The sequence below is a fragment of the Heteronotia binoei genome, chromosome 8 (assembly GCF_032191835.1).
Source record: "Heteronotia binoei isolate CCM8104 ecotype False Entrance Well chromosome 8, APGP_CSIRO_Hbin_v1, whole genome shotgun sequence".
Taxonomy (NCBI): Eukaryota; Metazoa; Chordata; class Lepidosauria; order Squamata; family Gekkonidae; genus Heteronotia; species Heteronotia binoei.
This window is the reverse complement of record NC_083230.1, coordinates 1,292,527-1,306,149: the sequence shown is the minus strand read 5'-3', so window position 1 is coordinate 1,306,149 and position 13,623 is coordinate 1,292,527. Positions and strand designations below refer to the sequence as shown.

At 43.2% G+C, this 13,623-nt stretch overlaps 1 protein-coding gene across 5 annotated transcripts in view; it reads right to left on the bottom strand.

The window, feature by feature from the left end:
- The window catches only part of CACNA2D1 (calcium voltage-gated channel auxiliary subunit alpha2delta 1), a 1,217,365-nt gene that overhangs the window by 142,030 nt on the left and 1,061,712 nt on the right, over positions 1–13,623 (bottom strand). For all 5 annotated transcript variants that reach the window (XR_009555717.1, XM_060244655.1, XM_060244656.1 and 2 more), the window contains one exon: positions 749–810. Coding sequence is in view for 4 of the 5 variants with exons in the window: in XM_060244655.1 (XP_060100638.1) it covers positions 749–810 (62 nt within the window). In the remaining variant the exon portion in view is untranslated. The remainder of the gene's footprint in view (positions 1–748; positions 811–13,623) is intronic.

Genomic DNA, 13,623 nt, shown 5'->3' with positions numbered 1-13,623 from the left:
AAAACCACAAATAGAGTCACAAACTGAACTCCTGAGTTTGGTTCCCCCTTTTGGCCAGAAGAAAGGGGAGGGTCACCTTTTCTTTTCACTTTCCCTTGCTTTGAAGTGTGGGGAGCAAAACCAATGGTCTTAATGGCTCACTTAATGGCTCACTTAATGGCCATTTAAACCTAACAGCTGATGGGTGGACCTGCCATTAGGTTTAAATGGCTGGCAGCCATTTCACTGGTTGTGGGGAAGTGAAACTGACTGGTGATACGGCTCACAGTCATCTTAGCCTAACAGCTGGGCAGGTCCACCTGTCAGTTGTGAAGCTGAAATGGCTCTGCAGGTCACAGAGAAGATTCCAGATCCCACCACTGAGTGCAGCTGATGGGAGAGGGGGATACCTTCCAGCTGGTATTAGGAAATGGCAACTAAAATCCTAGCACTACAGCTGTCGCACGGTGCAGCTTCTGAATGGATTACCAAACTCAATGCTGGCAAAAGCTGTTTTCATCCCCTGCAACATACCATGCAAGAGTCTGCTGTCTTTACATATACTCATCCTAAACTACTTTCACTGTAATTCCAAGTGGAGTTAATCTACTGATATCAATGGACTTAGAAAGCTTTTAACTCTGCTTAGGACTGCAGTGTTAGAGGAAGCTCTCTGTTAGTAGACCTCACACCAGCAAGCACATAGACATTTACCAGGTTGAAGAAATCACATTTTCCCATTCAAGTCAGTCAAAAATAAAATGATCACCTGTAATCAGTCCCATTCACAGCAGTCCATGTATAGGTTCTGCTTCCCTTGTCAATGTAACGCTGCAAAACACAGACCAAGATAGATTTTCTCGGGGTTTCAGGAAAACTACAATGAAAAACCTCAGGAACAAATTTCCTGTTCCATTTAATTAAATTAAAATTTTATACACACACAATTACACATTTTGACATTGAAAAGATTTTTAAGGCCAATTTGCCAATTTATAACAAGTGCTATAGTTATTTAAATTCTTCAAGCCTAGACAAAAGCCAGTTACCAAAATATGGGGTCAACCTTCATAAAGTGAAAATTCAGCCTATTTCTGCAATAGGATCAGGGTCAAATTACACATGAAGTCCTGATCAGAATCAGGAGTTTCTAAATGGAATTGCCACTGGGAACTCAAGGATTCCGTGTGGTGGCTACTCCCCCATGGGGAACTCATAGCATATCGCTTGATCCTCATGCATGTCATCCTCTGGAATTCTTTTTCCAGATTGCTCTTGTTACCTTCCCCCCATCCTTTTATTAACTTTGGTGTCCTATGCAAAGAAAAATTAGTAAAAATAGCCATACAGTCATTTTAAAAATGGAATACCATCATGTTTGGGATATATGAGAAACCTTTCCACAAAGTTGGTTCTGTAATGAAAGAAGGTGAGACAATAGTCCCAAGCAGATGATTTTGGAGGTGCCAGTCTCTTTTTCCACCACTGCTACTGCTTAAGCCTCAATTGCCTTCACCTCTCCCTGTACCCCAGAGCCGAAGCAACAAGTTCTCCTTCCCTCCTAGTGTCAAGGGAATGAGCTTTCTTTATGTAAAATTCTATTTCCAAGATTTATTTTTCTTCTCTCAGTTCAGTGATGTCAGCAGTTTGGTGACAGCAGCCCTTTTTGCACTGGCCATTATCAAGACCATTCCACAGGTATTCAACAGCCCTGCTAATTATAGCTGTAATCATTGGGAGGGGAAAGATAATGCTCATCTTCCAGAAAGCTCTTTTGGGATAATGTCTTGATTGGTTGTAAGAGGTCAATAGATCAGTGACTTAAGTTACCTATAGAAGTAGAATATCCCCATGTGCCACTTCTTTGTGTGTTTTTTTAAAAAAAATCCTTTTCTTTCAGTAACCATATATTTTGTCTCTGCTGTGTTATGTTGTCATTGCATCTACTTTGGATTGTGCAACTTGAACTTACATTGCATCTGCCAGTGCTTCAAGAACTTAACATTCATGCTGTAAGAACTTTTAGTAAGTCTACCTAGGAAGTTGTCTTTGTTGTTTTTTTACATATTATGAGCCATCTTGGAACTGTATTGTTTTTAACCTTTCCAATTGTTTTTATAATAAAGTTTATATTGTTTTATGGTGTTTGTTTCTGTGAGCTGACTGGCCCTGACCTAGCGTAATCTTGGCTAAGGGAACATCTTGTTCCCAGATCTTGGACCAGGGACCAGAGAACAATGAACTCAGAACAAAGTGGGGCAGTCTTGACACCTTGTGTCAAGTATCAGTATTTCGAATAATTGAGCTATTGTTTAAATCAGACTCGTTTTATTGACAATCTAACACTTGCCCAAGGAACGATACCTTGGAAGTGATACAGAATGTTACATAGCATGGCATCTTAAAGGCTACTTCAAAGACAAAGTTCAGATAGCTTCAAAACATAACATACAGATGTGAATTGCATAGAAGGTTCAAAGTATACTATCAACTACCCATTTGGATACTATAACATTTCTCGGTTCCCACACATTCCTGACATGTTGGTATGTATGGGAACTCGGGAGAGAGGCACTTCTACTTTACAATAGGAAGATTACTTGCATATCCTGCATCCTTGAGAGTCCTTAGGGGAACTTTGAGAGATTTTTATTCAGAAAAGAGGAATAATAGAAAGGAGGAGGGGGGAAGTATGAACACAAAATGCATACTAAATTAATACTCAGAAATATCATGATTGACACCTTGCTCTGTAACTTTGGCAAATTGCTCAGGCTCTTGTGGGGGGGATAGACAGAGGTGAGAGTTAGTAGCTGAGGTTGACAGCTTCTGGTAGTTGACCTTAATGAGCTGCCATTGCTTTCCCAAGCAGAAGCACCAAATGTTTGCAATACTGTAAAATGGGCATACACTGTTCTCATGACAGCAGAATTTTCTGAAACACTATATCATATCCTTGTATAATTGAGTGTCATGCCCATTTTAAAAACACAACCTTGGCTTAATTGCATGATGTTCATGATCCATAGGCAACCAGGTAGTGTTGCCATCAAGCCTACAGTTTGGTTTGTATCTCTTCTCTACAGCTCCTCTTTACATTGCCTGTTGGCCAAAGGAATAGGTTTTCTGGCCATCTCCAAAAAAAGCAAGTGAACAACATCCTAACAGATATTTTTAAAAGGTTGTCCCTGGGAAAAGTGATGCCTCACACAGCATCTGGCCTACTAAAGACACATTCACTTCCTTATCAGGATACCTTCAATCATGTACCTGTTTTGGATATTTTCCCAAGACCCCTAGCCTCTCATTCTGGCCTCTGACTAGTCAGGAGCCACACTTGATCACCTTGCCTTGTCTATTCTCCTATTCGTAAGTGTGGAAGAAAAGAAAATGTTTGGGACCTGTCTGCCTGAACTATAACTGTGGCCAGAATTGGTACCCAAAGTATTTCTTTGCCTACCCAAGGTTAATGTTTCTTCTCCCAAGCACTGGGAACTGGATGTCCACATAGATCCATATAGATGAGTAGCTATAGCCATCTTTCTTTCTTTCTCTACCTCTTGGCTTATAGACTCCCTTCTGAGTGCAGAAACTTGCACACAATTCATAATGATTGCTTCTTTACATAGAATTCTAGCACTGGGTGTTATTACTGAAGGCTATCACTTGGACATCATGAGTATGCATTTCTCCTTCCTATTTATATTTTTCTTCTCAGTAAATTTTATTTTTGATTCTACTCTGTCTGGATCCTCAGTATTCTTGCAAAGGCAGCTTAGCAGTTTGTCATCAGATTCATTAATACTACCTCTGTGGGTCATTGCCCAAATTGAGGGCATTCCTTTAAGCCTGGTGTAGAACCCAAGTCAAGATCCTTTAGCACAGATGGGTTTTCTTTCATATTTTCAGAGGGAAATGGGTGTCTGTATGGTTCTTTCTTAGGCCATTTAGTGTAAATCTGGGTTCAGACTGGAAAACTGGCCACAGTCAAGCTAACATGTGTAGGGTAACATTTTTTCTGACCACACACAGTAATAGTAGCCTTGTATTTTAATTACTTTTTATAATAGAAGCACACATATTTATGGGAATGTATCCTTCCCCCAAAGTTCAGCTCTGAGGCTGGAGGAAGGAGAAAGATGCATACAATGCAATCTTGAGCAGAAATATACCCCTTATAAGCCCATTTATTTCAATTGACTTAGAAAAGTGTAACTCGGCTTAGGACTGCACTGTAAATCATGCATCCTAGAGCATACTTTAATTGTGTGCTAGCCTTGGTCAACAGGTAGTTGAAATCAACATGGCTATAATGGCATGTCTAACAGAGCAAATGAACTACTCCAAACATGTGAAGAAGTCTGTTAGATTTTCCATAAAGCTGATTAAATATAGATTATGATTTATATGGGTGAATGATCTGGTCTGGCACAGAAAATTTATACTCTATAATTAGGACTGCCAGCTTCCAGGTGGGGTAATGAAAACTGTGTGGCACACCATATGAATATTAGAAAGACTCTACATATATTTCATTAAACCTAATATAATTTCATAAACATATGACTCTAGCTTGTATAATTCATTACAACATAGTCAATCAGGATTCACTATACAGAATGTTTCCAAGTAGCCCTGAAATTCACTAACACAAGCTACACAAGTCCAAAGGAAAATGTCAGGTTGAAGACCATCAGGTAAGGAGGGATGTTATTTATCCAATCTGATAAATGTTTTGATGAATACACTTCATCAGATGATTATTCTCCATTTCCTTGTGTAAAACAAATCCTTGAAGCACGGGTCAAAAATTAATTCATATCAGGTTCAATCTTAAGTCATGGAGGATTGAGGTGCTTCTCACTAGAGGAGCAGACCAGAGCCTCTGTTCTGGGCAGAGAAGGCAATCCTAACGCCTGCTGACTTCTTCTCCCAGGCAAGGAGAAGTCCAAGACATGCTTGTTAAATTCTGAGGGGGTTTACTTTGGCTGACAAGGAATTCCAATGGGGTTCCTTTTTGGCTTTGAAGGGCCCCAGGTGCCAGGCAATGTTAATTCACCTGATTTAAAATGCTTATTGAAACCTAGTAGCCATATCAAGCCAATGTTACTAACCATATAGAATGCTATGCACATCAAAGTGTAATGTTGCCAGTGTACCGTTTCAACTCGCTTTGCAATTACTAACAAATGTAAGAATGCATTCCTTTGAAGATAACATGCCTCTAGGGACAAGTTGCCAGCGAGTCCCAGGGAAAAAGATAAGAGAGGTTTACCGTGTGAATCTTCACACTTGGGACTCCACATTGTTTAGAATAGCAGCTTTTGTTTGGGGAACCTTTGATGTAGTGTCTTTAAGTATGCTTTGCAACATTGTTTGGTATCAGTCCCAATTTCTATTTGTTCAATGCATATGGATTATCAAATAAAGCCTAACTTTGTATAATTTCAAGGACTGGTTGCTTTGAGATCTAATTTCCTGACATTTTGGGACTGATCCTGTAAATGCTTATCTGGGCCAGCCACTTTTAAACCAGATGGCTAAAAAAGTTCCGGATAACAGAGATCCTACTGAACCTCTAGGAAAAGTGAAGACTCCCCCCTGGCACATCACCGGGGCTCGGAGAGTCGGAAAGTTCGGATCCCCACTGCATATCCAGACGCTGTTCATCACCCCTCAGAAGTGGAAACCGCGAACGTCCACCACCCTGATGGACGAGGCCCCGGCACGCCATGAGAACCTGCTTACGAGGCCAACCCAAGGCGGGAAGAGTGGGAACCCCGGAGACGAGGGCAACCCGGGCCAGGACAACAACAAGCGAGACCCAGTAGGGTCAGATGAGGAGCACAGCAGAGAGGCCGACTCAGAGGAGGAGGATGGGGGCCCTCCAAAAGGAACTGACCTCTTGGAGAAGATGAGGAAGGAGATGAGAGCTATGGCCAAAGACCTCAGGGACGAGATCCACGCTAATACCGCCCTCATGGCTTGGGAGGTGCAGAGGCAGATCGATCGGCTGCTACTCCGTGACTTCGGATGAGGGCAACCAACTGTACCAGCAATGCCCGCCCCATCCCCAACAGGACTGGTCGTTCCGGATGCCCCGGCGGCGCGCCAGCAGTCCCCGCAGCACTGAGGCTCCTGGGGGCCCCAGCTCCCGGACCACGAGAGTTCGGACGGAGCTGAGAGCTGGACGTCACCTTTGACAGCGACCCAGAAGAGGTGGAGTACTTCACCATACAAGCTGACAGCTATATGCACTACTGGGAAACACCTTCCCCAACCAGCCTAGTCGAGTGGATTACCTAGGCTCGAAGCTAAAGGGGGCTGCCAGAAGGTGGTACGTGAGCCTGTATGAAGCCTGGGGCCCAGAGCTGGACAGCGTCGTGGGTTTTCTGCAAGCCATGCTGCTCCAGTACGAAGACCCGCTCCAGGAGACTCGGGCCCTCACTGCACTGCACGACATGCAACAAGGGTCAAAATCAGTGAGAGAGTACACAATGGAGCTTGCCCCAATTACCCTGATTGCAAGCACAGTGGATTGTATCTTTAAAAAGTTAAAGGGTTTAGAAGACCAAATTCTTGACCTTTCTTTGGAACTAAAGAGACTATCAGTGTCAATGGATAAAGTCTACTTAGCCCAGCTGGATGATACCTCTATTGGAGCTCTAGCCCCTTTAAAGCGATGTCCGTCTGCAACTCAGGATGTTGATCCCCGGAGCTCCTTTACAGAGTCTAAGGTCAGCGTGGGCCATAAAAGGAACGTGCAACAATTGGTTCTACAGCCCAATAAGGTATGCATCACTGTTTGTCCTTATGGCAGGAAGACCCCATGCTGGAGAAGTAAACTTTTAGCTAAATCCCATCTCTGTGAACTTCTTCATCTGAACTATCACAAAATTGACTTGACTACCATTGAATCTCTTAATAATCAGTCTCAAATGCAGAGGATTCTGCTTACCTTTCAATCCCCCAACATTCCTTCACTAATTTTGAGGCGAAAGAATCACTTATGGTCGAAGGGGGTTTTCCCCGTACGATCTTTTATTAACTCTCAAACTAATGCTCTGCTGCCTAACCTGTCTGCAGGGGACAGTACGCGAAGTAATCCCCATCTCTTGAAGACTGCATCATCTTCAGTGGCAAAATATAAGGCTACGATGTGTTTTAAGGTATCCAGATCTGGTCAGTCCCAAGCAAACCCCGAGTTGCATAATGAGTAATCAGTGCAGCCCTCTATGGATGTGATGCATAGTCCCCTTAATGTTTCATTAGAAGATGACCTTTTGGGAGTCTTCCAGCAAAAGATCAACAGGCGATACTCGTAAGACTTGAAGATACTAAGCTGCAGCTGCAAAGGTCTTTAGAGCCGGGGAAATCAGTTCCTTCAATCAACCTGGATCCTGCAGGCAACCCCCTGTCCCCTTGTCCCCCATCGGCTGACTTGATTGATCTGTCTATGGATCCCTCTCTAACTGGCTCAAGGGCACCCCAACATAATGGTTGTATTTTCACTGATGACTCCAGGGTGCTAGAAAGGATATCCATTATTGATTGACTACCAGCTAGGGAAGCCACAAGGAATATCCACATCATCTCCTGGAACATTGCTGGGTGGAAGAGTAAAGTGAATGACTCAGATTTTTTGGACTTTTTGAAATCCTTTGATTGTGTCTTCCTTCAGGAAACATGGGCAGAAGACAGTTTTAGACTGACGGATTTTAAAGCTTTTAATCTCCCCACTTATAGATCTCATTCTAAAGGTCGCAGTAAAGCAGGCCTGGCTGCTTTGGTGAAATCCAACTTACCATTTAAGGTGATCCTCTCGGATCCTTGCCCGCCAATTGCCCAGGCTTTATTGCTGTCCTCCCCAGCACTGACCCTAACCATGATTAATGTTTATTTAGCCCCTTCTAATGGTGAGCTGGAGTTTGATGCTGTCTGGGAGAAATTTTCTGATTATGTGATGTCTTTGTCCAGGAAATTCCATACTGCTCAGCTCATGATTTTTGGTGATTTTAATGCTCGGATAGGCAGTAACAATCAGAAATGGATCTCTCATTTTGGCTTTGAAGCGGTTGAATCCCTTCCACTACAATTATGTTTACCCCGTTGTTCTAAAGACACTTTAACCAATAAGGCGGGTATTAGATTAATTGAATTCTGCATAGCGCACAATGTTATAATATTTAATGGTCTCTCCAAATTTCCAGCTGCAACTTTTACTTTTTTTTTCCACAAGGGGTTGCAGTGTGATAGATTTTTGTTTGGGTTCACCCAACCTTCTGTCATCTATCGATAACTTTTACATCGATCCGCGCACAGAAAGTGACCATCTGCCCCTAACTCTATCCTTAAGATTGGACCTGCAGGTTAATATGGTATCACCTTCCCAATCTGTGAAGGCCCCTGAGAATGTTCTAAAAAAAATCAAGTGGTCCCCAGCCCTAGAAAGGGAGTTTTCTTCCCTCTTTGGCTCTGATGCGCTACGCAGATTAAGGGATTCAATCATAAAGCCGCCCTGAGCCTGCCTAGGCGGGGAGGGCGGGATATAAATAAAATTAATAATAATAATAATAATAATAATAATAATAATAATAATAATTAATAATAAATTCCAATTCAGATGATTCAGTCCTTTCAGGATTCTCATTATTAATTGATTATTGTAGTGCTAAAGCTAAACCTGTGATCTTGTCTAGGTCTAGTTTCTCTAGCTGGTTCGATACAGATTGTTTAGCTTGGAAACAAGAACTGAGAGCTCATTTTAAAGAGGCTTGTCACTCCAAAGTTCTCTCTACTGGAATTCTCTCTACTGTGCGCCCTACAACTTGCGATCTGGACCCATGCCTCACCTGGCTAATTAAATCTTGCCAGAGGGAGCTTAGATATCCTGTACGGGATATCATAAATAGATCCCTGTTGGAAGGGCAATTTCCAACATCCTTGAAAGAGGCTATGGTCCACCCTCTCTTGAAAAAAAGTACAGCAGATCTGGCTGAATTGGCGAATTACCGACCGGTCTCGAACTTACCATTCTTAGGTAAAGTTATTGAGAGGGCAGTGGCGCTACAGTTACAGAGTTTTTTGGATGACGCTTCCACCTTAGACTCCCACCAGTCCGGCTTCCGTCTGGGCCATGGGACGGAGACAGTGCTGGTCGCCTTAGTGGATGACCTCCAGCGGCATCTGGATCGAGGCGGCATGGCGGTGCTGATGCTGTTAGACCTGTCGGCTGTGTTCGACACGGTTGACCATCGGCTACTGGCCCGCTGGCTCACCGACGCAGGGATTAGGGGGTTGGCCTTACAGTGGCTCTCCTCCTTCCTTGATGGATGGGGACAAAGGGTGGCAACTGGGGGAGAGCTGTCCCGGAGGCACCCACTAGCGTGCGGGGTGCCACAAGGGGCAGTTCTCTCTCTGATGTTGTTTAACATCTACATGCGCCCCCTTGCCCAGATTGCTCGGAGGTTTGGGCTTGGGTGTCACCAATATGCAGATGACACCCAGCTCTATCTACTAATGGATGGCTGACCTGATTGCATCCCAGAAAACCTGGACTTAGCATTGCAGGCCGTGGCAGGTTGGCTCAGGCTGAGTGGGCTGAGGTTGAACCCAATGAAGACAGAGGTCCTTTGCTTGGGTCGCGGTGCCCTGGGAGGGGAAATCCCCCTGCCGGTCCTTGACGATGTGCCGCTGAAAGTGGCCCATAGGGTCAAGAGCTTGGGGGTTCTTCTGGAGCATTCATTATCAATGGAGGCACAGATAGTGGCCACTGCCAAGTCCGCATTTTTTCACCTTTGACGGGCGAAGCAACTGGCCCCCTTCCTGGAGCGCCGGGACCTAGCAACGGTGATCCATGCTACGGTCACCTAGAGATTGGATTACTGCAACGCCCTCTACATGGGGCTGCCCTTGTGCCAAACTTGGCAGCTGCAGCTGGTGCAGAACGCGGCGGCTAGGCTGTTATTGGGACTCCCAAGATGGGAGCACATACAGCCAGGGCTGCGCGGACTGCACTGGCTGCCAGTAGTGTACCGAGTCCGTTACAAGGTGCTGGTTATCACCTTTAAAGCCCTATATGGCCGAGGACCTGCCTACCTGAGGGACCGTCTCTCCCCATATGAGCCCCAGAGAGCACTGAGGTCAGCAGGGAAGAACCAGCTGAATATCCCTGGGCCAAGGGAGGCCAGATTGAAGACCATCCGGGATCGGGCCTTCTCAATTGCAGCTCCACTGCTATGGAATCAACTCCCGGAGGAGGTGCAGGCTCTGCGATGCTTAGATCAATTTCGCAGGGCCTGTAAGACCTACCTCTTCAAAATAGCCTTCACCTAATGCCAAGCTAAGAAAGTGTCGCTGGATATGTTTTTTGCCACAGAATGTATCAAAGATCTAAGTTATAGCACCATAATTAATTTTAATACAATTTGCAAATGGATTTATGTCAATTTTATAATTATAAGTGTAAGTACTATGTATAATTTTATAATTTTATTGTATTGTATTCATATGCTGTGAGCCGCCCTGAGCCTGCCCTTGCGGGGAGGGCAAGATACAAATAAAAAGTATTATTATTATTATTATTAAAGACCAAACAAAAATTAAGGCCTACATTGCTTATAAGACAGCCTACCTGGAGCTTACTACATCCAAAAAGAAAGTTTTCTTTCAGAATAAATGGGACCAACTTTACCACTTGATAAAATCTAATGATTATAAGGCTTTCTGGAGAATCATTTCAGGTAAACTAAAAAAAAAAAAATTCTGTTACTGACCCAAATATTTCTGAGCAAACATGGGTTGATTACTTCTCTAACATTTTTGCTGCTCCATGTGCATCCCCTCCTATCTTAGCAAACCCCTCAGTTACTAATATGCCAGTCTGGCCTCCAGTAACTCTAGAGGAAATCAGTGAGTTATTGAAGGATTTAAAAGCGGGTAAAGCACCTGGCCCTGATGGTCTTCCTGCTGAGGTATTCACAAAGTTTGCCGATTGGTGGCTCTTGCCTCTTGCAAAATTGTTCTCTTTCATCGATCTGCATGGCTCCATCACTGACTCTTGGCTTGATTCTATAATTATCCCAATATACAAAAAATGGGGGTTGGAGTTACCAGAAAATTTCCACCCCATTAATTTATTATCTATAGTGGGCAAATTGTATGCAAAACATTTAGAACTCCGATTAACTGACTGGATGCGCTTAGGCAACATCATAGGTCCTGAACAGATTGGCTTCTCCAAAGGCAAATCTGCTATGGATCAGTGCTGCACTCTGGCTTTCCTTGCTGAAAAATATATGCATACCGGGTCAAAAAATTATACGCTGCCTTCATCGATTTGAAGGGTCCTTTTGATTCAATAGATAGAGCCCAACTATGGATCAAGCTAGGTTACCTGGGAATGGACCCTCGTCTGCTGTTTCTCTTGAGGAAACTTCATTCTAATACCTTTTGCCAAGTAATAATAATAAATTTTATTTGTATCCCGCCCTCCCCGCCTCGGCAGGCTCAGGGCGGCTAACAACATTTCTTAATAACATACAGTAATAATAAAACCTTTAAATTTAACAATATAAAACAATATAAAACATTATTTAACAACATTAAAAACCAGTCAATACAATTAGATAATTTAGTCTGACAGTGCTGGTGATGTTTGACGCTAGTTCTGCCAGTTTATACACAGCGGTCTAGGTCTTTAAGCCGCATTGGCGGATCCTTATTAACAGCCTTCTTTAGCAGTCTGGGTAAGCAAGTTTAAAAAGGGTGGTCTTGCAGGCCCTGCGGAACCGGTCAAGGTTTCGCAGGGCCCGCACCTCCTCAGGGAGTTGATTCCATAGGGCAGGGGCCGCGGTTGAAAAGGCCCGTGCTCTGATATTTTGATGTTTAATCTCTTTCGGCCCAGGGATAGCCATTAGAAATTTTCTTCTAGCAGTGACTTGACTATTTTTCTTCTAGCAGTGACTTGACTAGTAAAATCCCAGTGTTAAAGGGGGTTAAACAAGGTTGCGTGCTGGCCCCGCATCTTTTTAATTTATTTTTAACTGACCTGGCACAATTTTTGAACCCTATTAACGGTCATCTGCCTAAACTTGCAGGCCGAGCGGTCTCGTTATTACTTTATGCCGATGACTCTACCATCCTCTCTTGTACAAGAGTAGGCCTGCAAAGGTATTTGAATGCCTTTTATGACTACTGTAATTGTAATTCACTTTCTATCAATTATGCCAAATCTAAAGTAGTTGTCTTTTCAAATTGCTGGCACCTACATAGATGGTTTATTGGCAATTCAACAATTGAGCAAACAAAATTTTTTAAATACTTGGGGATCACTTTTAATCACAAATTAAGCTGGGTTTCACATCGTAACAACACCGTCAACTTGGCTAAATGTTCAGCTGCTCAAATTAAACAGTTTTTCTTTGCAAGGGGCAACCAATTATTGCCAGCAGCAATTAAAGTGTTCAAAGTCAAAACGCTTGCCCAAATTCTCTATGGTATCCCTATATAGATCTCAGCTTTTACCAGGAAAGTGGAGGGCATTCAAGCCTCATTCTTTAGACAAATTCTTGGTTTGCCAAAATGTGTGTCCTACTTTGCTCTCTGCTCTAAAGTGGGTCAGTCTTTGGTGGAGACAAAAGCCTGGATTGCAGTGTTTAAATTCTGGCTCAAAATTCACTTTAGAACAGATCCTAACAGCCTTCTTGAGTATATGAAAAGAGACCCTTATATTTCATCCTGTACAGCAGTGCTTCTGTCCAAACTCAATCAATTGGGGTTAGAGGTTGATGATTTTTCTACCTCCAATGAGTCATATATCTTCAGATGTATTAAATTGAGACTGTGGGAATCGGAGGAAACGAAATTACGGCCAACTGACCCTTATATTTGCTCTCCAGCTTCCTTAGGCCTCTATGCTTTCTGTGGCAAAATGCCCAATTATCTATCAGACTTAACCATTTTAAGTCATCGCAGGGCATTTATGTTGGCTAGACTAAATGCGTTTCCCTCCAAAGATTTACAAGGGAGATATCAGCGAGTCCCTTTAGCCGACAGACTTTGCTCCTGTGGAACGAATACTCCTGACTCAATGCAGCATATATTGCTTGATTGCTCTTTTTACTATAACCTCCGTAAAGATTTATTTGGCAAGCTTTCTTTTTCCCCAGATTTGTCTATTCTGCCACCCTGTTATTATTTATTGAGTGATACTGAGGGGATGGTTAGTGAGGCTGTGGCAAAATTTCTGGCTGACATCCTTAAATTTAATTCTGACCATGTTTGAATGCATCTGTAAGCTCGGTTTCATTTTGATTGTATCTCCAATGTTTAAATTTTTATATTCTGTGTATTTTTATTTGAATCTATTATGCCATTAAAGGTTTGGTATGGTATGGTATGGCTAGAAAAGTGGGGACCTAACCCACCCCCTAAAAATGAGAAGATGTGTGTGTCCGTGGAAGAGGTGCGGACAATCCCAAAAGAATACTGGGACTTTCGTAGGGAGTTTAGTGAGGAGGAAGCCAATGAACTGCCCCCCCCACCGAAGCACTGATTGTGCCATCGAGCTCATCCCGGGCTAAGAGATGACCAAAGCCAAACTATATTCAATGGGTTGGGCTGAAAAAGCTTAGCTGCGGAAAT